Genomic DNA, 27,258 nt, shown 5'->3' with positions numbered 1-27,258 from the left:
GCTGTATCAGTTAACATTACTAGAACACTGGATCTGTAGAAACACATGGATTGAAATCCAACTTAACTCACCTCACAGTTTTTACTTTCCCTATAGTATTGCTGCCTGACTCACCAACAAATACATGACTGGGCTCTCCCATTTTGCAGGATGAAATTGGAAGCTGTGCTCTTTTGCTTTTCATCAGAACTACAGTTTAAAGGTCATCAATATGAAACGTTAACTGTTCATTTCTCCACAGATGCTGCCTGACCTGAATATTTCCAGTATTTTCTGCTTTTGTAACAAACATGAAGTTGTTGCTACTCATCACATTTAATGGGGGAAAAAAATGAAAAAAAACCCAGAAAAAATGTTAACCTTTCCCTCCTGCGCATTACTTGAACTGGTACTCTTACGTCAAGTGAAAGAAAATGTGAACTTTTCTTTTAAATCAGTTTCCATACCCTTAACCAGAGAACAAATTCTACCATTTTTGGTGTTCTTCATTATTTTAACTGAATTTTTCATGTAAGTCTGTAATTATCTGTGGGATCTAGCTTCTGAAAATGACTATTCTTGTTAGATACAATATATTTTCTCAAGCATATTCCATTCTCTGTATGCAACTGTTCAAGCTCTAAAGCCTGCAGGTGGCATCAAGGATTTATGGGCCTTTAAGAATATTTCTGTGCATTGTGAATAAACAATGAAATTAGATATATATTTACATCTTCCACAGATAGATGACTGCAGTAACTGACAGTAAAATAGTAGTTCTTTGCAATCATTTGAACAGGGAGATGAAGTCAGTAAGTCACATATCAAGATTTGTTTTCTCCTTTTACCACAGAAAAGAATAATTTTAAAGCACAGTGCATTCTCACAAGTTTAAAAATTTGCTCAGATCCAAAAGTGGTTAAAACGCTAAGCTTTGTTGTTTGCTCAATAGATAAGTAATTCATTAACCTGTCTTAATAATTGGTACACCTCCAACTCTCAAGTCTCTATAGTCAGGAGGGAAGAGCCCTGGGATTAAAAAGTGACAGAAACAGGCAAGTTTTAAATCAAAATCTTTGAGGGCAAGTTTTTCCCAAGCTCAGGAAAGTGCAGAAGGGTAGTTAGTTATTTTAAGCGAGATGAGAGATGGGTGACATGGGACAGCATAGCAAGTTATTCATATATATCAATTGGAGAGTAATAACTGCTTCCCTGTAAATTCACTTGCTGTGAAATTTAGCAGCTTAAAATAACTTGTATCTGGCATGTCTCACCAGGTGTTTACTTGGCCCACCTTCAAAAAGATTGTTGCAGTATTTGTGCAAATACATGAGCTAAAGGAGATACCTCTGCATTGTGTTATGATATAGTTAGATATTGGGGTGTACAGGTAAAACACAAGATGTTCAGATCACTTGCAGGAGTAACCAGCACCAAAGGCAACATCTAGGGCAAGACCCTGAACTTCTAACACATAGTAGAAAAATACTGATAAGTAAATATACAACAGCAAATGTAAAAAAAAATGAAAGAACTTCTAGAAATTAATACAACTCGAGTTCAATATAACCCCTTTTTGAATACAGAAAATTCTACTGGTATTTTATTTACAGGCTTTGCTCAATACTCTTTTGGGCCTCCTTATCTCGAGAGACAATGGATACGCGCCTGGAGGTGGTCAGTGGTTTGTGAAGCAGCGCCTGGAGTGGCTATAAAGGCCAATTCTGGAGTGACAGGCTCTTCCACAGGTGCTGCAGAGAAATTTGTTTGTTGGGGCTGTTGCACAGTTGGCTCTCCCCTTGCGCCTCTGTCTTTTTTCCTGCCAACTACTAAGTCTCTTCGACTCGCCACAATTTAGCCCTGTCTTTATGGCTGCCCGCCAGCTCTGGCGAATGCTGGCAACTGACTCCCACGACTTGTGATCAATGTCACACGATTTCATGTCGCGTTTGCAGACGTCTTTATAACGGAGACATGGACGGCCGGTGGGTCTGATACCAGTGGCGAGCTCGCTGTACAATGTGTCTTTGGGGATCCTGCCATCTTCCATGCGGCTCACATGGCCAAGCCATCTCAAGCGCCGCTGACTCAGTAGTGTGTATAAGCTGGGGATGTTGGCCGCTTCAAGGACTTCTGTGTTGGAGATATAGTCCTGCCACCTGATGCCAAGTATTCTCCGAAGGCAGCGAAGATGGAATGAATTGAGACGTCGCTCTTGGCTGGCATACGTTGTCCAGGCCTCGCTGCCATAGAGCAAGGTACTGAGGACACAGGCCTGATACACTCGGACTTTTGTGTTCCGTGTCAGTGCGCCATTTTCCCACACTCTCTTGGCCAGTCTGAACATAGCAGTGGAAGCCTTACCCATGCGCTTGTTGATTTCTGCATCTAGAGACAGGTTACTGGTGATAGTTGAGCCTAGGTAGGTGAACTCTTGAACCACTTCCAGAGCGTGGTCGCCAATATTGATGGATGGAGCATTTCTGACATCCTGCCCCATGATGTTCGTTTTCTTGAGGCTGATGGTTAGGCCAAATTCATTGCAGGCAGACGCAAACCTGTCGATGAGACTCTGCAGGCATTCTTCAGTGTGAGATGTTAAAGCAGCATCGTCAGCAAAGAGGAGTTCTCTGATGAGGACTTTCCGTACTTTGGACTTCGCTCTTAGACGGGCAAGGTTGAACAACCTGCCCCCTGATCTTGTGTGGAGGAAAATTCCTTCTTCAGAGGATTTGAACGCATGTGAAAGCAGCAGGGAGAAGAAAATCCCAAAAAGTGTGGGTGCGAGAACACAGCCCTGTTTCACACCACTCAGGATAGGAAAGGGCTCTGATGAGGAGCCACCATGTTGAATTGTGCCTTTCATATTGTCATGGAATGAGGTGATGATACTTAGTAGCTTTGGTGGACATCCGATCTTTTCTAGTAGTCTGAAGAGACCACGTCTGCTGACGAGGTCAAAGGCTTTGGTGAGATCAATGAAAGCAATGTAGAGGGGCATCTGTTGTTCACGGCATTTCTCCTGTATCTGACGAAGGGAGAACAGCATGTCAATAGTCGATCTCTCTGCACGAAAGCCACACTGTGCCTCAGGGTAGACGCGCTCGGCCAGCTTCTGGAGCCTGTTCAGAGCGACTCGAGCAATACTACTACTTGCATTTACAGTGGAATGGCAGTTTCCATGAGTGGACCAAAACTTTCATAAACTGAAAGTTTACTATGTATAGATTAGCACAACCATAATTGCAGTGAACCATTTTTGCTGGAGAACATGGAAAGGCCACCACACTATCACTACACATTTGTCCAGAGAAATCAGATTTATTTATAGTTAAGAAAAGCAAAAACAGAAAAGCGAGTCACACGAACCAAACTTGCACAGTATATTGACTGATCAAACACGAGAGCCCAAAATTCTTGAACTTAATTTCAACAAATTCTTACCAAAAGCATGGTAAGATACATGGGGAACTAACAGTTGAAGTTATTAGCCCTTCATCACAGGACAGCACAGTGAAGTATGGAATAAAGATGTACAGCTAGTTCAAACAGTAACCATTTTTAACACTTCGATAGATGAGGTGTGAACAGAAGCTTTCTAGCCATCTATTAGTCTACTTATCACATGCGACAGCAATTCATAGAATCATAAAATGGTTACAGCACAAAAGGAAGCCATTCAGCCCATTGTGTCTGTGCCAGCTCTCTGCAATAGCAACTCTCCTCTTCCCACTCCCTGGCCTATTCCCCGTAGCCCTGAAAATTTTTCTCTTCAGATAATTATCCAATTCTCTTTTGAAGGCCACGATGGAATCTGCCTGCATCACACTCAGGCAGAGCATTCTAGATTCTAAACACTCGTTGCGTAAAAAAGTTTTTCCACATGTTGCCTTGTGTTTCTGCCAATCACCTTCAATCAATGTCCTCTGGTTCTGTATCAATTGAAAAACTTACAGGCCAGTCTGAATTCTCGGGGCTGGATTTTACCAGCAACCCCCCACCCACCCCCCCGACGTCAAGGGTTGGGGCGGTAGGCCCAGAACATACTTCTGGGAGAGGCCCATCACGGGCCTCGACCCTGGGAAGGCCCTGCCCCACATTACTGGCAGCGGCGATGCCTCCAGGCGCCCAGCCCCTGCCCGCCGATGGGGCCAAAATTTAAGTATTTAAATAAATGTTAATTATAGCATAATTACTTGCCTCAGCACGACGGCCGTTCCACGCCCATATGCCAGCCGGTTGCTGGAACTCCTGTGCCTTCATACTTCCATTTAGGTGGCACACTAGTGGGGAGAAGGGTGGAGTGAAGTATTCAGAGTGGGTTGGGGGTGGGGGAAGAGCAGGGGAAAGTCTTGCTATTGGCTGAGGGAATGGCGGAAAGAGATTGAAGTTTAAAGGTTGAAGTGAAGGAAGTTCGGGGGAAGGTCGGGATTGAGAGTTAACTTTTTTTTTGGGGGGGGGGGGAGGGAAACTAATAAAATTTTTACTCATTGGGAGGTTGGGAGAGAGGATAGAAACCGTTAATAAAGTTTTCCATTTAATTTTTTATGATGTGTACCTTTAAAAATTTAAATCGAACTGAAGGGTGGGAAGCCCTTTACAAATGGCGCCATTTCCTGCTCAGTGGCACTGGACGCCATTGCCGGTGACGGAGTGCGTGCCCCTCTACATCATTGGGAGCGGGCATTCCGCCCCCTCCATGTAAATAAGCCGCAATGCTAAATATCGTGGCAGTTCAGCGGCACACATCTTGCGACGCTGTTATTGAAGCTCGCTGCCGAGCTGTAAAAATTGAGCCCTTGGTGTCAGTCTGCTAATTTACTTCGCCTGGACTGCTCTAGACAGTTCTGATTGGCCAGTTATTTCTATCTAGCTTAGCTGGCCACTACCTCAGCCTGCCACTCTCATTGTTGCGTAAGTACTTCATTTTTTTTAATATATCGTACTTCCTATTGTCTCCTGTTAATAGCACTTCAGCTATTTAGCCATCTCAATTCTTCCATTTAAGTACTTTGTGCGTATGCTTTACCCTTCCCTGTGTTCTCCTTTTAAAATGATGTCCATCTGTAATTTTCTTTCAGTTATGAGGGTTACACCTAAAACATTAAACTTGTCTGTTCTCATCTCAAATATCAACATACCGGCTAAATGTCTCGAGCATTGCCCATTTCATTTCTGATTTCCAGCATGTTTTAATTTTGTTTATGCTGTTTAATAAGTCTACTGGCAGTTTATACATAAGCCATGGTCTACTATAAATGGTTCTTCTACCAAAATTCTGAATTTGAGGAAGATGAGTTGAGAGCATGCAGAATAACAAGCAAGCTATACAGAGAAGAGGGGTTCTCTCTTCATCACACATACCCAAATATTGGGCAGGCATACTTTGGGTGAGAAATTGGGCTCATTAACACCTGCATTTTGGGCACTACAAGTCCCCTTAGAGCTCAAAATAGCATCCACTGCATGTTTGCATACTTGGGGAGTCAACTGTCATCTCTGCCCTGCTGCCAGCCATTGCCTTAACAATGGGCATCCCAATAATAGCCAACATCTTCTCCTTCATGGGGGGGTCACGACATGCAAGTGTGCCTATCTCCCCTCCAGTTGGCTCCTGCTGCCTCCAGCTGTGTGCCACCTTGTCCTGCAAGAAAGAGGGAATTATGCCAGTGATTGTCATGCAATCTGGTTGGATGATGCAGCTATCATGGTTGAATAGCTGGAAGAGTGTCCAAGGCTTGCAGCAGTCCCAAGTGTGGAAGGGCGAGGTGAAGTGTATGAGTGTTAGGTACAAGAGATTGTTGGCAGTGAGTGATGGAGTGCTGCGTTAAACAGTGTGTTGAGGCTAGTGGTGCAGTTAGCACAATTTGACATTTGAAGATGCATTCACTGACATGGACCTCTCAGGTGAGGCCATGAAGCTCTTGCAGCACTGGATCCAGGTCTTCAGGTCTTGGCCTGCACAGCTATATGTTCCCACTGTCTTTGACCGTGGCTAGATGGCCCCTGCAGATACACAGCACCTCTGATACTTTCCACTTCCTGCACAAATGCCTCCAGTGCAGCATCAAAAAATCTTGGAGCCCACTCTCTCCAACATTGAAAAATGGACAATGTTTCCCAGGTCAGATCACTTTCTGCATGACTGTCAACACTTGTCCCAATAATAATACAACTCCCATTTAAGAGGTACAAGCTCGTTAGGATCTTGGGCTCCCTGCTGATGCATACAGCCAACAAACAGCCTGGTTCGAACAAACTCATGCAGCCGTCATTCAAACGAGCAGGTAGGACGAAGTTAGCATGCTGTCTCCAATACACTGGTTAGGCACAGGTTAATCGCACAACATGATCCCCCTGCCTGTTTCAGGGGACTATTCAATTTAGCCCCCATAGGACCTTGGAGCAAAGATTCAATTATAGAAGTGGTCAGAGATGCAGAACCCAAAGTAAAATCTCTAAGGACCTACAAATGTGACAGCATACAAATTACCCAACCTAGAGTAGACATGGGGCTAAATGGGCCGCCCCCACCCCATCCACCAAAGAAAGGAACGGAGACAGGTGGGGCCCTGAAAATACTGGCGTTGCGCTGCATGTCGATTTCAAGGCACTGACAATAATGAGAAGCACAGAGGGAGGGCAGTACAGGAATCCTGCTCCCTGTTCAAAATCAGGCCTATTAGACTTGTTTAAAAAGCTTGTTAAGAGCTTGTGGAAGGGGAGGGTTGGATATTTAAAAGGGGTGCATGGGTTTTCAAAGCTGTCAGTTTCAGAACAGCTGAGGGGAGGCAGCTAAAAAGTAGGGCAATCATGGCTGCCCCTGGGCATCAACCTGGCCCCATAGGAGCATCAGCTGGGTAAAGGGGACTGAGCAGTTGTGAGGGGGTGCCTTTGGGACTGCACGGCTATCTGGGAGAGTGGACATTCAACACATGGGCTTTGAATGTGGTCAGCAGAGGTACCGGAGAGAAATATTAAGAAGGGCCCACAAAACTACAGTGGCTGTACATGCCGGTATAAGAAAGACCCAAGCCTACATAAGATAGCAGTTTGACTGGCCAAAACTGCACAAACATGGGGTGGAGTACTGCAGGAGTTGCCACATGTGCCAGGTTGAGGGAAAACCCCAGTCTATAGTGAAACCTGCATCACTAAGTCCTTTTTACATTTTTTACAATCTTTTTTTGCATTTATTTCATTTCATCTTAGTTTGTTCAGTTTGCTTACCCACTGTTTTTTTCAGGTTGTTTTTCTTCAGGTTTGCACTTGCTGATGTTCAATATTCAGTATATTCACACCTAATCTGTACTAATGCTTTGTCTTTCAACACACCATTAACATATTGTTTGCCTTTGCTCCGTGACCTTTTGGTCAGCTATGTGGCCTGGTCCAATCTGCACCTTCTCCTTTGTTATCTCTTGCCCAACCCCCACCTCACTTGTTTATAATCTGTGACTTTTCTAATATTTGTCAGTTCCGAAGAAGGGTCACTGACCCGAAACGTTAACTCTGCTTCTCTTTCCACAGATGCTGCCAGACCTGCTGAGTGAATCCAGCATTTCTTGTTTTTGTTTCACTAAGTCCTGTACCTGTGTTAGGAGGACCCTCCAGCAAAGGGCTGGTGAACTGTAAGGGGGGCCCCCACCGAGAACGAAAGGGACAGGCAACCACAAGACTGGCCAAGTTTAGAAAGGGAAGAGGAAAAAGCGACCAAGAAGGCAAGTTGAAGGAAGTCCGGGAGGAATCCTGGATGAAAACCCCTACTGTTCGGTCAGCCAAACCCGAAAAGTGTGAAAAGTTAGACCCCACATCCTCCTATGTAAATGCCTAGAAGCACCCTACCAGAGTTGCTAACTGAATTTACAGAAACCTGCAGAAACAAAGACCTCTAGGGAGCACAGAAACCATGAGAGTGATGCCTCAGTTAGTTGAAGTGAAAAAGGGAGTGCAGTAGAGCCTGCATAAATACCTGCAGGCAGGAGTGTCCCAGAGGACAAAGGGGAGCTTAGCAAAGAATCCTCCTCCCACAATCAGGAAAAAGGGAACCATCCATCCCCCTAAAGTCAAAAGCCTTTGCATAACTCAGTAAAGCACTGAAGGAGAGTTCAGCATCGACCTGCCCACTACTAACTCTCCTGAAAAAAACATTCCAATTCAGGGCTAATTACACCTAACCATCTCAAAGACCCTAGGCAGCCATGGAAATCGGCAAACTGAAGAAAAACTTCTCCAAAGAACCACATGTTTACTGCAATGCCAACAAGGGTCAATTAAAGCAGCACTGGCACTAAGAAAAGTTTTAGGATTTATGGATGAATGGGAATGAATGAGAGAAATGCATGTTTTTTTTTCCTGTATCTTATATTTTCTCTCTACCCTTTTAATGGAATGTGCCTTTTCTCAAATCACATTTCATTCGGTGGGTGTGGAGGTGTGATGCTGGACCCCCACCTGCCAAGAATGAGGCATATTAATTTCGCCATATGGACATTAAATTTCAAATTGTTGCTGGGTAGAAGAGAAGGCCTGTTACAAGGGCTGCCAGACACTTGACTGCAAGACATTTACATACCAATAGCGACAAGAGAAGTTACATCCCTTATCCATTTAACCCACAATGGACTTTGAGCACCAGACAGTGAAGGCAGGGAAGCGTTTTCCAGGCCCTGCTAAGATGATACAAACCCCAGAGCCAAGACATGGTCAGACCAGTTATTCACATGACTAACCTGCTTGGCAACCTGGGACTTTCTGAATGGTACAAAGAGTTTGAACTCAGAGTGTCTGTTTACTCCTGGACTGAAAAGACCTCTCCTTGCTGGCTCACCACAGCCTCTCCTGTCTGCTCCCATCTCTTTCTCACAGAACTCCAAATCCACTGAAGACACATGAACACCAAGAGAGAAAAAAGTCTCCTACAGCGAACAAGGTTTAAAAAGAATACTGGGCCCCAACAAAAAGCAAGATCTACCTGCAATCAAGGACTCTACAGTGAGCTTGAAGATCCATAACAAAAACCCTCTTCAGAGATTGCCTCAAACTTTTCCACTTTATTTCTTCTGCTCTATTCTGTCTCTATCTGCATCTGTGTATCGCATATGCCTGCTAGCGTGGACGTGTCATGTATCTGTAGGCATTAACCAAATTATAGTTCAAGTTTCTTCTTTAAACCTAAGAAAACCTGTTTGTACTAGTTTCTTTGCCTTATAATTGGAAAGCGGTGAACAAGGATTCACCAAGGGGGAGCTAATGACACAGTGTGTTTAAAATTAAACCCTCTTACCGCAAGACCAGGTGAAGGCTGAGAGGCATCCCAGGACCCCTTTCTCACCTGGTCGTAACACCAGCATCAAACGGTGCTGCCTGAAAACCTAGCAACAGCACAACTAAGCAGCATCTTCACTTCTGCTATTTAGAGAACCGCCAGCACCACAACGAGTCAGAACTGACAGGTATCTCCAGGAGGCCAAGTACTCTTTGCCCAACAAGTCCTTGACCTTGAGTCTCAAGCCTTCAAACGAGGAGAGGCAAAAGACATGCAATGTCCTGAAGAGGCAGAGGAGGAATGAGTTGAAGCATTGTCTATTGGCGCTTCGAGATGAGGTGCCGGAACGTTCTAAGAATGACAAAGCCTCAAAGATGGTCATCTTGAGAAAAGCAATAGAGTATGTTAATAGACTGAAGGCAGAGCAACAGAAACTGAATGCAGAGAGGGAGAATATTCAGAAAGCACAGCAACACATGAGATGCAAACTCCCCGGGCAAGAGTTGTCAGACCACCAATATGACCTATGGACTTTTGAGCCCCTATATTTGTAAAGTTCATAATTTCTATATACCTGCGTAAATAATTTTGATGTTATGTAATTTTATGTATTTTTGTTTTTAGCAAACAAGGCTTATATTTGGACAGAAGGGGATGTTGTATGATTGCCTGTAACAGCGAGGTCCCTTTAAGATCTTAGTATGCAAATGAGCTGAGTACCAGAATGCAGTCATGTGACTACAAGCCAGAATCACTCTAACTGTAACACCAACAGGCAGCTTCTGTAAATAGTTAGCTCTGTGCTGTATATAATAGCTGTTAATAAACCTGTTTGAGATCTTCAACAAACTGAACTCCACACATCTCAATTACGTTGCATCAGACAACATAATAAAGCTTCTCATTACAGTGTTACAACCGCGCAGGACAAACACCCCCAATTTTAATATATGATTCTGATCGCGGTGGAAGTAGCGCACTGTCAATTCAGTCCCATCGCTGCACAGGTCACAGCATATTTCTTTAAGCTTTCCAAATCAGAAAATGCAGCCAAATTGAACACTCTCGTAACCCCCAAATGAAGCGGACCAAATCAGGTATCTTTAGATATCAACAAATTAACTATTTATTAAAAAAACTAAAATTCTTAAACACTATTATATAGTCTAAAGACATTATAATTTACTTAAAAATCGCATACATATACGAAAATTAACATTAATTCAGTTTTTAATAAGCGGACCGAAAAAATAAAAATAAAGTCTTTGCAAGTTACATTCCTGACGAATGGAGTCTTCCAATGTAGAAACAGTCCAAGGTCGCCTGAAGTCTTCACAGTGGTCCGATGGGGGAAAAAAGGCCCTTCAAAGATAGGAATTTAGCAGTTCAGCTGTTGTAGCATAAACTGTGATGAACACAGCAATACCGATTCTTTGTTAAGAAAAGCTTTTCGTATTTTCTTGAGCAATTAATTTGGGTTGTTGTTTGGTAGAATTTTGAGAGAGAAAACACAGCTTTGCTTTGTAGAATTGAGAGAGAGAAATAATACAGCTCTTTCAGTTCAAATCATATCAGACCTCTCTCTGCTCAAACCAGTCTGTACCAGCTAGTTTTCAAAAGTCAAATTGCAACATTGATTCACCTGACCTCTCTCTTGCTGCTGCCGCTTGGCAACCAGAACACACTCTGGCAGACGGAGTCTACAGAACTTTCTGTCTTAAAGGTGCAGTGATCTTTTTACAGTCTTAAAGGCACACACAATATTCCCGAGGAGACAAAAAACAAGACCGTGACAGCAGGTAATGTCTCTTCACCCAATGCTCTTGGTCAGACAATACTTAATGCTGTCAAGCTTAAGATTCTTGAGGTGTCCATTCACGTAGATGTCTGCTGTCTAGAAATCTTGGTCTGCATTACTGATTTCTTCCAAGAACTCTCCTGGTTCTTTCCCTTGTGGGTACTGCTGTACTGGATTCACTGCTGTTTACATGAAGGTCTTCCGCTTTGTACATTTAAGCGAAGAAATTTGCTGTGGCACATCTTCCCATAGTCCAATTTTTCCACACACAAACCACTCATCTTCACTTGCTGGGCACTGCTCTTGTCTGTGAGTCTTCTTGGCTCTACAACATTAGCAAGGTTTTCCTATTTCATGCATCTCCTCACATGTATGTTTTTTTCTGTTCCTCAAAGTGTTTCTCTGGCTTTGGCTTAACTAGTTGAATGGATATTGGACTCCTTCTCGTCCACATTTTGTCTTCAGCTTATAGGATGTCCTATTCTGTTTGTGAACTTTAGCCTGTCTTACAATTTGAATGGCCTCTTTCAGTGTAAGGACTGCCTTGGATTGCAACAGGTCCGACAAGGATTCATCCACTATGCTGACGACTATCCTGTCTGATTAGTTCTGCCTTTAAATCCCTGTATTCGCAACCTTCTGTCAATCTATGCAGGTCATTAATATAGGAGTCTACAGATTCGCTTTTAATCTGCACCTGCCTATTAAATTTGGTTCTTTGCAATATTTTATTGGTGCGGAGATTAAAATATTTATCAAAGTCTTAGCGTACCTACGAACATACAAATTAGGAGCAGGAGTAGGCTACTCAGCCCTTCAAGCCTGCTCCGCCATTCAATAAGTTCATGGCTGAACTGATTACTCCACATTTCCACCTACCTGTGATAACCATCCACCCCCTTGCTTATCAAGAATCCATTGACCTCTGCCTTAAAAATATTCAAAGGCACCGCCTTTTGAGGAAGAGAATTCCAAAGACTCACGACCCTCTGAGAGAAAAAATTTCTCCTCATTTCTGTCTTAAATGGGCGACCCCTTATTTTTAAACAGTGACCCCTAGTTCTAGATTCTCCTACAAGGGGAAACATCCTTTCCACATCCACCCTGTCAAGACCCCTCAGGATCTTGTATGTTTTAATCAAGTCGCCTCTGACTCTTCTAAATTCCAGCAGATACAAGCCTAGCCTGTCCAATGTTTCCTCGTAAGACAGCCTGCCCATTCCAGGTATTAGTCTGGTAAACCTTCTCTGTACTGCTTCCAATGTATTTACATCCTTCTTTAAATAAGGAGACCAGTACTGTACACAGTACTCCAGATGTGGTCTCATCAATGCCCTATATAGCTGAAGTAAAGCCTCCCTACTTTTGTATTCAATTCCCCTCGCGATAACCGATTACATTCTATTAGCTTTCCTAATTAAGTGCTGCACCTGCATACTCACCTTTTGCAATTCATGCACTAGGACACCCAGATCCCTCTGCATCTCAGAGCTCTGCAATTTCTCACCATTTGGATAAAATGCTTCTTTTTTATTCTTCCTGCCAAAGTGGACCTCTCTGTATTTAAGTAGGTAGCCTCATTGATCCCTTGTTGGACAATTAACGTCATCTGCAATCATACCTATTGAATATAAGATGTTCACTTGTTCCACTTCAGATTTTGTATGGAGTTACGAAGTGATCCTAAGCCTTAGGAAACTTTTTATCCATAATATACAGTTTTGAATCTGATTGGATCCCTCTCCAATTTTGGATCCATATTGTTTGATTTAATCGACTTATTTTTAAAATGTGTTCCCCTTTTAAGAAACTTTTTTTTTGACGAGCTTGCTTTAATGGAGTTTCACAGTGTTTGAGTGTTCCCTGCTGTTTTAACAGGCATTTTTTTTCTGGATTTTCCCTTTACTCGAGAAATTCAGTTTTTATTTTACAGACATGGTTGCCTTAATGGAGTGTCCCTGCTGTGTTTGGGGATATCACCCACGCTTTGAGGGTTTCCCACTCTTCACCCTCATGTTCATCCTGAGTGAAGGATTGGGTTTTGCCCCTTTTCTTCCTCTTCAAGCATGATGCCTTAAGAAAATTATTTTAAGCTTTTCAAAGGGCTTTGAGCTAACCTGATCACTGCATTCTATTTTCAGGCAACCACACTTCTGTAGTGCAGCCGTATTTCAATGCTCTGACTCCCCCCACCCTCACCCCCAAGCTGCGGAGCTCTGCACAGCTTTTTCTATAGGTAAGTAATTTTCTTACTGTTCCGGACCAGTATTTACCTTTAAATTTCTCTGTTGTTCCCCTGTTGTTTCTTCATTCAATGCTCTTTACTGTTGTTTTATCACTGCCACCATTTTGTGCCATTGGGTTTATATTAGTGGTGTTGCAGAGCGTTGTAGAAAAAGTCTTAGACTCCGGTAAAGGTTAACCAACAACTCAATTATTTACAGTTACGATATACACCCTCCACAAGCCACCAAAGCTGGCATCTTTTGAGCTGCTATATCTTCTTCTCAAGCCTATCTCATGTGATTGTTACATCATCGCTCAAACAGTGGGAGGGGTTTCTCACTGTCTTCGGTATTAACCCTTTGCATCCTTGTACTACAAGAATTTCCTTCTCTTGCTGTAGCAGGGCATAAACAGTGAAGTCTTCCAGCATGGCACATTGCCAGTGAAGTCACGCACCCAGTCCCCACGTGACATCATGAGCTGAAGACTTCAGCTCAACAGCAGGTGAGTTTTATTATGATTTTTAAAATATTTTAACAGTTATGACACATTTAAAACTGTTAGAAACATTTAAATGCTGAGAGAGAGAGACGGGGGGGAGGGGGGAGAGAGAGAGAGAGAGACAGAGACAGAGAAAGAGAGAGAGAGAGAGAGGCAGAGAGAGAGGCAGAGAGAGAGGCAGGCAGACAGACCAAGTTCTATGACACCTCTCCCTGGCCCACCTCTGACCACCACCCATCCTCCCCCCACAGCTCCTCTTCCTTTCCTTTTCTTCCCTGTGTTATATATATATATATTGTTATGCTATCTGTAAAGTGTTAGGAACTAATTAGTTAGGAAGTGGTTGTTATATGTAAGTGTTCCAGTAGGGGGCCACATTCATGGCTGCACTGGGGGAGTCATGTTATATGTAACACAAGAACCAGAGCATTGGTCCTGAAATAAACAAGACTAATTCCAGCCTTTTCCAAGATTAAAGTGTGATTCTTTCCAACATCTGGGAACCAGAAATAACAAAGATGAAACATGGTGGCAGCGAGTGTCTGTGAGTAAACCTACAACATTTTTAAAAGAATCAGATTGAGAAAAGTGACCCAAATTAGTGCCAGAGAGAGAGACAGAAAAACTGAGTGACTCATGCAAAAACTCTTGTAAAAAAAAATTTAAATTTCAGCTGGGACAGGAATGAATACACTGCGACAGCCCATCATGAACTGGGGAGCTGATGATGCTGTAGAGGCATTTGAGAAGTTTAAACAAAAGTGCAATTTGGCATTCAGTAGTTTCCTAAAAGGCACTAGTGAAGAGGAGAGGATTATCTATTACCTTCTGTGGGCTGGAGCTAAAGGATTACATTTATTTAACAGCTGGGACCTAAGCGAAGAGGACAGCAGAAACCCAGACAAAATTTTTGAAAGATTCAGCACGATCTCCAGCCAAAATCAAATCATTGGATATACCGATATGAATTTCAAGGCTTCAGGCAGGAACTAGGTGAGCCTATTGACAATTTTGTAGCAAGATTGAAAAATGCAGCCAGAAAATGTAAATTTAAGGACACAGATGAACAGCTGAGAGATCAGCTCATTTGGGGTTCTGCACATCCTGAAGTACAGAAAGCTCTAATCGGACAGGACAAGCTCACAATATCACAGGCTGTAAAAATTGCCAGAGCACATGAAGGCACGAGCAGACAGATGAGGACTCTGACCTCCCAAATAGCTAGCCTTCTGTTAAGCCAAGAGACAGGCAGCAGGGTCGATGCAGTGAAACAACAACTAAAGAAAGTACACCAAACAGAGAGAAAGTCGTGCAGGAGCTGTGGACGACCACATGAACTGACAGATAGAAGGAAATGTCCCACATATGAATCAATCTGCAGAGCTTGCGGAAAGACCAATCACTGGGAAAAGATGTGCAGAACAAGGCAAGAAGGTGGTCGACGAGACATCATTGCCAGAGTAACAGGGAGAAGGATTAGTGAAATAAACCAAAACATCCATACCCTGGAAGATGGCGGTGGGTTTGAGAACATGATAGACATAGGAACCATAGAATTGCATGAAATGTCTGGATATGACAGTTCCCAGAGAAAAGAAATTCACACAACCATTCAGATCAGGAAGAGGCTGAGAAATAAGCCCACAACGATAAATCTGAAGGTGAAGATTGATACTGGAGCACAGAGTAACATCATCCCGCTCAGACTATACCAGCAGATCTTTCCTGAAAATTTGGAGAAAAATGGTTATCCAAAGGAAAGTGCTCTGAAACCAAACAACGTCATGCTAACAGCATATGGGGGAAACTGAGATTCGACAGCTAGGAACAACCCAAATCAGAGGGACACACAAAGGAAAAGATGTTAACTATATGTTCTACATCACAGAAACAGATGGTCCAGCTATCCTGGGGTTGAGCAGTTGTAAAGAGCTGTAGATTATCTCAGTAAACCATGAGGTGAAGGAGACGACACTGAGGGTTGAAGACAGTACACCCGTTGAAAAGTGCCCTCCGATAAGAAGCAAAGAAGATCTGTTACAAATGTAACCAGAGTGTTTTGATGACACAGTTGGATGCTTCGAAGATTTTAAGTATCACATCACTATTGACCCAGTGATGAAACCAGTGATTCATCCCCCATGTAAAGTACCAGTAGAACTAAAAGGAAAACTTGAAAGAGAGCTCCAAGAAATGGAAGAAAAGGTGATTGCCAGAGTCATAGAGCCTACAGATTGGGTAAATTCCATCGTAGTGAGAGAGAAGCCAAATAGACAGCTAAGAATTTGCCGAGATCCCAAAGATCTTAACGAAGCAATAAAGAGGGATCAATACCCTATTCCAACATTGGAAGAAATCACACCAGCACTGGCAGGGGCAAAGGTTTTCAGCAAGCATGATTCCAGAAATGGCTACTGGAATGTGAAGCTAAATGCAGAATCTTCACTGTTGACAACATTCACACACCCTTTGGACAGTACAAATTTTTGCATCTACCCTTTGGCCTCAAAGTGAGCCAGGATGCGTTCCAACAGAAAATAGACGAGACATACAGGGGATGCCCAGGAGCAGTCAGCATAGCTGATGATATCCAGAGATATGGTGTAGATGGAAAAGATCATGACAACCATCTACATGAAGCCATGGAGAGGACCAGGAAAGCTGGGATTAAGCTAAACGCAGGCAAATGCATTGTGAAAGTGACAGAATGTCAATTCTTCAGAATGGTGTACATACCTAATGGAGTTAAGCCTGGAAGAATCTCAGCCATCTCGGGGATGGAAGCCCCAAGAGATAAGAGAGAGTTGAGAAGTTTCCTTGGTTTGATACATGAGCTCCTTTATTCCGCACATGTCGGAACACACGGCAAACCTGCGGGAGCTGATGAAAGAAGATGTAGAGTACATGAGTCACATGAGAGGAGTTTCACCAAACTCAAAAAGGTAGCATGCAAGGAGACAAGTCTGTTGTACTATGACAGAAAGAAACCTGCCACTCTGCAAGTAGATGCTTCCACAAAAGGACTGGCAGCAGCCCTGGTACAAGAGGGAAAGCCAATAGCATTTGCGTCCAAAGCTCTGATATCAGCTGAGACAAGATATGCCAAAATAGAGAGAGCGCTTCTGGCAGTCGTGTACGGATGTGAGAAGTTCCACACATATCTCTATGGGAGAAAGATCATAGTGGAGAGTGATCATCATCCACTGGAGCAGATCTACAAGAAAAATCTATGTAAAGCACCAGCAAGACTGCAGAGGTTATTCTTAAGGCTTCAGAGTTACGATTTCACTCTGAAATATAATCCAGGAAGAGAAATGGTGCTGGCAGACAACCTATCTCGGTTGTCACCACAGGAGAAACAGGAGATAGAAGATCTAGGCAAAAAGATTCATCACCTAATGAACATAACACCACTGAAACGGAGTCAAATTAGAGATGAGATGAGCAAAGACGAGCAGTTTCAGATGCTATCTCAGCAAGTGATCCAGGGATGGCCTGAAAGGATACAGCACACACAGCAAGCCATACGGCAATACTGGTCCATCAGAGATGACATCTCACTAGAAGATGGTGTTCTGCTGGCCGAATTCAGAATAATCATACCCAAAACAATGCAGGAAGAACTTCTCCAAAAGATACACGAAGGCCATACACGAATGGAAAAGTGTAAGCTCAGAACCAAATCGGCTGAAAATATGGTGTCTACATGCAATGTATGCCAGAAGGACAGAAAATCACAACAGAAAGAGGAGATGATAGCTACTGAAGTACAATTCAGACCATGGCATACTGTAGGAGTCGATTTATTCACACATATTCAAGAATGGTATCTCAGTCGCAGACTACTACTCAAAATTCCCATTTATCCAGAAGATGAAAGACTTGAGAGCCACAACAATAATCGTAGCAATACGAGTTCTGTTGCTGAGCAAGGGATTCCTGATAAGGTTAATATGTGACAATGTCACCCAATTCGCTGACCAGTATGGGTTCAACACCATCCCCTTATCGCCACACTACCCACGGGGACGCGGATTTACAGAAAGACACGTCCTGACAGTCAAAAGAACACTTGTGAAATGCCAAGAAACGAAGACCTCAACCTGGCCTTATTGTCACTCCAATCCACACCTCTCAAAGCTGACATGAAATCACCTGCAGAGCTGTTAAATGGAAGAAAATATAAGACAACTTTGCCAAGCAAAATACACCCTTCAAGTGACCAGGAGAAAGTGAGACAACAACTCACTGAAGCACAGGTAAGAGGAGAGCAACACTTCAACAAATATGCTAAATCCCTACACGAGCTGTTGAAAGGGGGGAGTGGGGGGTGGGGGGGTTGGTAGCGAGAACCCTAGGGAGCATTTGTGACCCTCTTTCATTCATGGCAATGAATTGTGAAGAACTGTGAGCTGCAGAGTATGGCTAGGTATCTGCAACAATTGTTAACAGATCCAAACAATTTTTTCTCTTTAAACAGTCACATAATAGCTTACAGTAATAATGGTATTTTTTTGAAATATGAATAAAATCGATTTGATTAGAATTCTATTATCTTTAAAATTTAGTTTATCTCACTATTTCTATCCTAATGAATGCAGTTTTGATAACTTTTACCTAACTACTGAAAGAAATTAGTATCTTCTGTTGAGAGAGAGTGTGTAATTAATGGAGGAAAAAAAACACAAGGAATATCATGGATGGTAACAGGCTTTTTGGCCCATTAAAGGCAGCCTCTCTACTACTCTAATCTCCCATTATACCATACAACTATGATTTGAATATTGCTGATATCTTCATCTCTACTACTACGCCTGACAGATTATCACCCCTCGAATAAACAAGGCCATCCAAATTTATCTGCTTCAATTTTACTTTTCACTAATTGAGTCTTTCTTAGCTGACTAATGCCTGCGTTTATCAGCCTTAACTCCTTGTATGTAAAAATCAGCGCAAGTTGTGGACAAAATCACTACTGGTCCCGATTGCTTTAAGCATTAGAATGGCAAGACCATCAGCAATTGCTCCTTTATTGTCCATTGGCACCACCACAACGTCCAGGTTTCAACATTTGCCAGTATTGAGAAAGGAAAATCTGGACAATCGATTTAATAGATTTATTAAATTTAATGAAGCATGAGCTAGTTCTCTCATTTCTGACACTACACAAGATTTACGAACTAAGTTGCTACTGGTCTTGCTCCCAAGGAGATACCAAACATATACATATATACACACACAGGGTACAGTGGTTATGTTACTGGACCAGTATTACAGAGGGCTGGACTACTGAGCTGGAGACATGATTTCAAACTCCACCATAGCAGCTGGGGAATTTAAAATGTAGTTAAGTAAATAAATCTGGAATAAAAAGATATATCAGTAACAGTGATCATGAAACTACCAGATGGTTGTAAAAACACACCTAGTTCCCAAATATCTCTGCAAACATACAAATTAGGAGCAGAAGGAGGCCATTCGATCCCTCATGCCTGCTCTGCCATTCAATATCATGGCTGATCTGATTGTGTCTCAAATTCCACACTCCCATCTACCCCCAATAACCTTTGATTCCCTTGCCTAACAAGAATCTATCTACCTCCGCCTTAAAAATATTCAATGATCCTGCTTCCACCACCTTCTGAGGCAGAGAATTCCAAAGTTATACAACCCTCAGAGAAAAAATTTCTCGTCATCTCTGTCCTAAAAGGGTGACTCCTAATTTTAAAACAGTGCCCCCTAGTTCTGAACTCACCGACAAAACATCCTTTCCACATTCACCTTGTCAAAACTGTTCAGGATCTTATATACTTCAATGAAATCTCCCCTTACTCTTTTGAACTCCGGTGAAAATAAGCCCAGTCTGTCCAACCTTTCCTCATAAGACAACCCACTCATTCCAGCTATCAATCTAGTAAACCTCCTCTGAACTGCCTCCAACACATTTAAATCTTTCCTTACATAAGGAGACCAAAACTGCACACAGTATTTGAGATGTGGTCTCACCAATGCCCTTTATAATTGAAGCATAACTTCCTTACTTTTATTTTCAATTCCTCTCATAATAAAGGATAGCATTCCATTAGCCTTCTTTATTACTTGTGGTACCTGCATACTAATCTTTTGTGATTCATGCACTAGAATGCCTCGATCCCGCTGCACCTCGGAATTCTGCAGTTGTTCTCCATTTAAGTAATACTCTGCTTTTTTATTCCTCCTGCCAAAGTGAACAACTTCACATTTTCCCACATTATACTCTGCCAGATTTCTGTCCACTCACTCAACCTATCTATATTGGTCTGCAACCTCTTTATGTCCTCTTCACAACATACTTTCCTACCTATCTTTCCGTCATCTGCAAATTTAGCGACCATGCCATCGCTCCCCTCATCGAAGTCATTGATATAAATTGTAAAATGGTGAGGCCTCAGCACAGACCCCTGCAGGACTCCACTCGTCACATCCTGCCAATCAGAAGAGGACCCATTTATGCATACTCTCTGTTTTCTGCCAGCAAATCTTCTATCCATGCTAACGTGTTACTCCCTACTCCACGAGTTCCTACTTTACACAGTAACCTTTTATGCGGCACCTTGTCAAATGCCTTCTGGAAATCCAAGTGCAGTACGTCAACCGGCTCCCCTTTATCCACAGTGCATGTTTTCCTTCAAAGAACTCCAATGAATTGGTTAAACATGATTCCCCTTTCACAAAACATGCTGACTATTCTTGATTACCTTTGAGTTTTTCTAAATGCCTAGCTATAGCCTCCTTAATGATCGATTTTAACACCTTCCCCATGACAGACTTCAAGCACCACTTGAAGAGGCACTGAGGGTAGCAACATAGTTACCTGTTTTCTACCTTCCCCCCCCCACCCACTTCTTGAATAAAGGGGTTACATTTGCTACTTTCCAGTCTGATGGAACCTTTCCAGAATCTAGTAAGTTTTGAAAAATTACCACCAACGCATCTACTATCTCATTAGCCACCTCTTTTAAGACCCTAGAATGAAGCCCATCAGGTCCCGGGGACTTGTCAGTCCACAGCTCCTTTAGTTTGCTCACGGAAAGAAATATGCTCAATCTGGCCAATGTGACTCCAGATCCACAACAACGTATCTGCTTTCTGAAATGGCCTAGCAAGCCTCTCTATCAAAAGCAGACATACCATTCTGCATCGACCCAAGAACTGGACATGACAGAGGCACAAACAAATCAGTCAACCCTGCAAAGTCCTCCTCATTAACATCTGGGGATTTGTGCCAAAATTGGGAGAGCTGTTCCACAGACTAGTCAAGCAACAATCTGACAAGTCAGATTCACAGTATCATACCTTTCAGCCAATGTCCAAGACTCCATCGCCATCCATGGTATGTCCTGTCTCACAAGAGATGGTGGCACCATGTATAGTCGAGAGGCAGTGGCCCAAGGAGGCCTCAACTTTGACTTTGGACCCCATGAAGTCACATGGCATCAGGTCAAACATGGGCAAGAAAACCTCCCAATTGCCACCTACTGCTCTGCCTCAGTTGACAAATTAATGCTCCTCTATATTGAACACCGCTTGAAGAGGCACTGAGGGTAGCAACAACACAGAATGTACTCTGGGTGGGGTCTTCAACATCCATCACCAAGAGTGGTTCAGTGGCACCACTACTGGCCGAGCTGGCAAAGACTTGATGGACATATTGGTCAGACTGGGCTTGCAGCAGGTATTGAGAACCAACACAAGAGAAAAGAAACCTACTTGATCTCATCACCAACCTGCCTTTGCAATGCATCTGTCCATGACAGTATTGGTAGGAGTGACCACCACACAGTCCTTGGGCAGATGAAGCCCCATCTTCAGAGAAGGACACCTACCATCATGCTAACCAGTGGGCCGAAGGGCCTGTTTCAGTGCTGTATCTCTAATCTAATCTAATCTAAATGAGATAGATTCAGAAAAGATCTCGCAGCTCAAAACTGGGCATCCGTGAGGCGCTGTGGGTCATCAGTAGCAGCAGCATTGTATTCCACTACAATCCAACATGGCTTGGCATATCCTTCACTCTATTACCATTGTCAGGGAACCAACCCTAGTTCAGAGTGTAGGGGAGCATGCCAGGATCTAGGCATACCAGGTGCCAACCTGAAGTTACTACATATGCATGCTAAAACAATGGAAACAAGATGCTATAGACCGAGCTAAGCAATCCCACAACCAACAGATCAGATCAAAGCTCTGCAGTCCTGTCATAGCCATAGTGAACAATTAAATAGCTGATAGGAGGAGGACACTCAATGAACATCTGCACGCTCAAAATTGGCAGAGTCCAGCAAGTGAGTGTGAAAGACAAGGCTGACGTATTTGCAATCATCTTCAGCCAGAACTGCTGAGTGGATGATCAACCTCAGTCTGCTCCAGGAGGTCCCCACCATCACAGATGCCATTCTTCACCCGATTACATAATATCAAGGCACGTCTGAGCACACTGAATACAAAGGTTATGGGCCACGATACCATCCCAACTGTCGTGTTGAACTCTTGTGCTCCAGAATTAGCCTCCAGAACAAGCGAAGCTGTTCCAGTGCAGCTACAATCTACCAAATTGGAAAATTGCCCAGGTATGTTCTATACACATCCAATCTGGCCAATTACTGCTCCATCAACAGCAAAGAGATGGAAGCTGTCGTCGACAGTACTATCAAGCGGCACCTACTCACCAATAACCTGCAGTTCAGGCTCCCCAAGGGGCACTCTGCTCCAGAACTCATTACAGCCTTGGTCCAAACATGGACAAGAGAGCTGAATTCCAGAGGTGAAATGCGAGTGACTGCCCTTGACATCAAGGCAAATTTTCACTGAGTGTGACATCAAGGAACCCTAGTAAAATTGAAATCAATGGGAATCAGCAGGAAAGCTCTCCACTGGTTGGAGTTATACCTAGCACAAAAAAAAAGATGGTTGTAGGTGTTGGAGGCCAATTATCTCAGCCCACGACATTATTGCAGGAGTTCCTCAGGCTACTGTTGTAGGCCCAACCATCTTCAGCTGCTTCATCAATGACTTTTCCCTCCATCATAAATTCAGAAATGGGGATGTTCACTGATGATTACAGAGTGTTCAGTTCCATGCGCAACTCCTCAGATAATGAAGCAGTCTGTGCCCGTGTGCAAGACCTGGACAACATTTATTCCTGGGCTAATAAATGGCACGTGCCAGGTAATGACCATTCCCAACAACAATCTCCTCTTGACAGTATTGCAGTGCTGAATTCCCCACCAAATATCCTGGGGGCTTCACCATTGACCAAATACGGTGGCAACAAAAGCAGGTCAGAGGTTGAGTTTTTTGCAGTGAGTAGCTCACTTCCTGATTTCACAAAGCCTTTCCAACACCCACAAGTTAGAAGGGTGATGCTTGGGTGAGAGCAACTCCAACAAAATGCAAACAGCTCAAAACCATCCAGGACAAAGCAGCCTGCTGATTGGCACCCCATCCACTGCTGGTACACCATGTGCATCTTCTTCAAGAGACACTGTAGCAACTCACCAAGGCTCCTTCCACAGCACCTTCCAAATCCATAACCCCTCTCCCCGAGAAGGACAAGAGCAGCAGACACATGGAAACACAATCTCCAAGTCACACACCATCCTGACTTGGAAATATCATCATTTTTATTGCTTTTATTATATTGGAAATACCACTTTTCTTTCATCATCATTGAATCAAAATCCTGGAACTCCATCCCTAACAGCATTGTGATTGTACTTGCAGCACATGGCCTGCAGCAATTGAAGGCAGTGGACCACCATCACCACCACCTTCTCAAGGGCAATAAATGTTGGCCTTGCCAGCGACACCAACATTCCATAAACAAATAAATATACATATATACACATACACACATATACATATATTTTAAAAATTAGAATTTTCATCTCGAGGTATCTGTGTCACAAGCTCAGTAGAATTCTTATCCAGATGAGTTCTTTTTAGACCACAATGCTAGATGATGGGAGGGTTGCACCCCATCACTGCATGTCAGATTGTGCTGTGAAGTTCAGGCTCACGTATATGAAATGTGCAGGAAAAACCCAAAAGGCCTAGAAATATGACAAGGCAAAGCAGCAATTGACAAATCTTTCCATTCCAAAAAACTTTATGATCAATGAGAATATTAGATTAAGTATTTACAGTATTCATGAGGTCAATAACAAAACATGTAAGTGCATAAATATTACCATATAATTCAGTTCAACATCCAAGTTCATTTATGAACTGTATTTAATTTTAATGTAGGTCAGGTGCTTATGTTGTGACAGTGAAGTTAAGAATTTACAACTGTTATATTTGGAGGTCTCAGCCAATATTACAGGATCTCCAATGCACTTGGCCACCTTCAGACCACTGGACGGTTCCAACAATTCACTCAAGATAATAGAATCAACTAAAGACCAAAGTCTGAACCAACATATTCTGCAGCAGTGAGGAAAGTTGGGAATCTCAAAAGTGTCTCATATCAAGCGGAAACAACTCATCAAGAAACAGGCCTTAAAATATTGCAAAACATTTTGCAGTGTACTCATTTTCCTAAGTATATGGTTAAATCTATACTGCAAAGTGTGCATAAGCACATGTAATCTTGCTGTGGTAGGCAAGATGACGGGATAGCACTTGTGGTTTCTGGCCACTCTGCTCCTATTATCTGGATTGATTTTGTGGAAGATAGACGGAACACTTCAGCAGTGGAAGCCAAGATCAGTTTTCCACATGGGTTTTGGTGCACTTTAAGTTAAGCTAATCTATCACACCAGATTGTTTATGCTGGGATAACACAAGTCTTCCTCTGTAATCAAAATGGTTGCAATTCTTGTGATGATCATCAAAGTAAAGGATCATCTATAGAGATAGAATGGCAAGAATTTTGCTGAAATACCAGACTACACATAAACCGAAGGGTTTTAAAAGAATTCTGATCAAAAAGCTGACAATTAGAAACTTATACTGACCAGTTGCTTAAAGCTGAAAAAATCCATGTATATTACTGTAATGTATGTTACACAATTGTCAAATAGTGGCACTCCTACATGCAAAATAATTGAATAGGGGTTTGATTAAACAATCCAACACTCACCAGACTGGCTGGACAGGGGATGTCATGTCCATGTTTCACAAAGCAGGATATATGGCAGCTACTCTTTGCTGTTCCCAGGTTAGAATTCAGGCACATCAACATGTTGCACAACATCTTTAATTTTTCTGAAAATGGACTTTTTGTTTTAGTACCATGCAATTCATTAATATAGTAATAATCCTAAAATGTTCAAACTACTTAAAAAATTGTTGACTTGCGCCAGTTTGTTTAAATTGTATTAACTACTCTGACAGATAGATGTGTTTTTCCACCAAATACACACTGTAATTTTGAGAGTCATTCTGAAATCATGCATAAAGTCAATGTAGAGAATTTAGGTTTATGCTGTAGATACTATTTTCTGTTCTACTGCTTGTGCAAAGTGTGGGTGGTGGGTGGAGGATTAGAGAACAAGAATTTATCTTTTTATGATGCATCATGGGCAATGTAGTCAAATGGTTTCCTTTTTCTGTAACTGGACAGCAAATCTGCTTTAAAGCAAAAACAAAGTTACTTCTTTTGATACAATTCAATGTGGCAGAGGGAAATGTAAAATGAAAAAGTGTGAAGGCAACTCAAAACCACAGAAGGTAGTTTTTGAAGGCAGAAAAGTACACCAGCATGAAAATTTCTACAAACTGGTCCATTAAAATATTTCAGTAAAGCAATTTTCAAGAGTTAAATGGTACATATTGTAAGCTGTATACTTGATTTAGCTCATTTATTGCAGCAAGAGATAATACCTAGTGTAAAATGAAATTATGAACAAAATCAATGTTTTTTTGAAATGAGGGAAAAATAAATTCATACAAGTATTTAACCCGAGTGCACAATATTTAAATGTTCACAACTTTATGCTTCATTGAATTTTCAACAAATGCAGCTTGTTTGTCAATTGTGTTTACAAGTTCAAAGTCCCGTAGAGATTTTTGTTTAAAGCAGCCTAGACAGTGCAAGTCTTATGTCAAAATAAATGGCCAACTGCATGCAGTTTCCTCTTTGTGGGATATATTGGAAGTGGAGAAAAAACAAAAGGTGAAGCCATAATGGTTTTACAATATGTAATAGAGATTAATTAAATTATTGAAGATTGATTTAAAATATTCAAAGAAATACACCAAACTGAAGATACCTATTTCTGTGGCGCCGAACTGTCTGGGGTTGAACATTTGGTAACGCTGATGTTGCTTGTTGAGAAATCAGACCTGGATTGGACAAATTGCTTGTGGTTTTCTTGTCATTTTGAGCTGAATTTTCTCCCAATCTTTCAACAGTTTGCAAATCAGCCAGTGAAGTATTCATATTGTTGCACAATGTCACACAGCATCATCTAGCCATAAAGAAAAATCCCATTCACTCACCAACAGTAAATGAAATTGCTAACTGTCTCTGCAACTAGTTTTTTGTTGATACATTAGACTGCATGTAACTATGCATGCAGTCCAACTCCACGAGTTCATCTGCTAGTACTGTATTACATTGGAACAATCTACCATGGCAAAGAAATCCTAAAACAGAAGTCTTCATTTGTACACAAACTTGATAAAGCATTTATATTACATCAAATCTTACTCTGTTGTGTTACTTACATATAATTCAGGCATACTTTTCTAAACAGTACCTGGAATCATCATACACGAAACAGAAATACAAAAGGTTTCTTGATGAGGCTACACAACTTAGCTCCGTAATGAGATCAGCCAGTCTTCCAGACTGTAACTGTAACTCAACTGCTTCTTGTTGCGGACTTTGCTCAAAGTTCTTAATTGAACTTTAACCTCCTAAAATTTAAAATAAACTTTTAAAATTGTACTACGCTGGGATTAGAAATATTGATCGCAAGTTGTTAAATTTAATTTGCCTATTGACTTTTTTTTATATAAATGTCTTTTGCGCAGTTTAGGTTGGATTATATGATCAACGTACAGCTGTGATATGCCAGAAACTGATAAGACCAACTCCACCCCCATACAGTGAAACCTATTGGTGAAAGTTAACATGAACCAATATAAAACATTTAGAAAGTGGCTTTAGGGAATATAACTTGTTCATAGCATGTATGTGGTGTTCAAAATACTTTTAAAAAGAAACAGAAAATTTGAAAGTTAAAATAAGTAATGGTATTTGAATTTTCTGATACAGTTTGCAAAAAAGACAAAAGCAAAAGTACGCAAATGACTGAGCATTTTGTCATTCACATTATAGAATATAGAATGTTTATGGCACAGAGGAGACCATTCGGCCCATCATGTCTGTGGCAGCTGAAAAGAGTTCTTCGCTCTAATTCCACTTTCCAGCACCTCGAGTGCATATCCAAGTGTTGTTTTTTTAAATGTGATGAGGTCTCTGCCTGAAAGGGTGGTA

The 27,258-nt window shown here is 42.1% G+C and overlaps 1 protein-coding gene across 9 annotated transcripts in view; it reads right to left on the bottom strand.

The window, feature by feature from the left end:
* The window catches only part of grb14 (growth factor receptor-bound protein 14), a 279,490-nt gene extending 252,859 nt beyond the window's left edge, over window positions 1-26,631 (bottom strand). For 7 of the 9 annotated variants that reach the window (XR_010975330.1, XR_010975331.1, XM_068035226.1 and 4 more), the window contains exons 1-3: window positions 26,484-26,631; window positions 26,027-26,224; window positions 24,895-25,019 (exon numbers count right to left, since the gene is read on the bottom strand). Coding sequence is in view for 7 of the 9 variants with exons in the window: in XM_068035226.1 (XP_067891327.1) it covers window positions 24,895-25,019; window positions 26,027-26,063 (162 nt within the window). In the remaining 2 variants the exon portion in view is untranslated. Of the gene's footprint in view, window positions 1-24,894; window positions 25,020-26,026; window positions 26,225-26,483 lie in introns of those variants that run through there. The other 2 variants (XM_068035227.1, XM_068035228.1) reach the window with 2 other exon arrangements.
* Between the last annotated feature and the right edge of the window lie 627 nt (window positions 26,632-27,258).

Source organism: Heterodontus francisci, chromosome 7 (assembly GCF_036365525.1).
Source record: "Heterodontus francisci isolate sHetFra1 chromosome 7, sHetFra1.hap1, whole genome shotgun sequence".
Taxonomy (NCBI): Eukaryota; Metazoa; Chordata; class Chondrichthyes; order Heterodontiformes; family Heterodontidae; genus Heterodontus; species Heterodontus francisci.
This window is presented reverse-complemented; position numbering and strand designations above follow the sequence as displayed.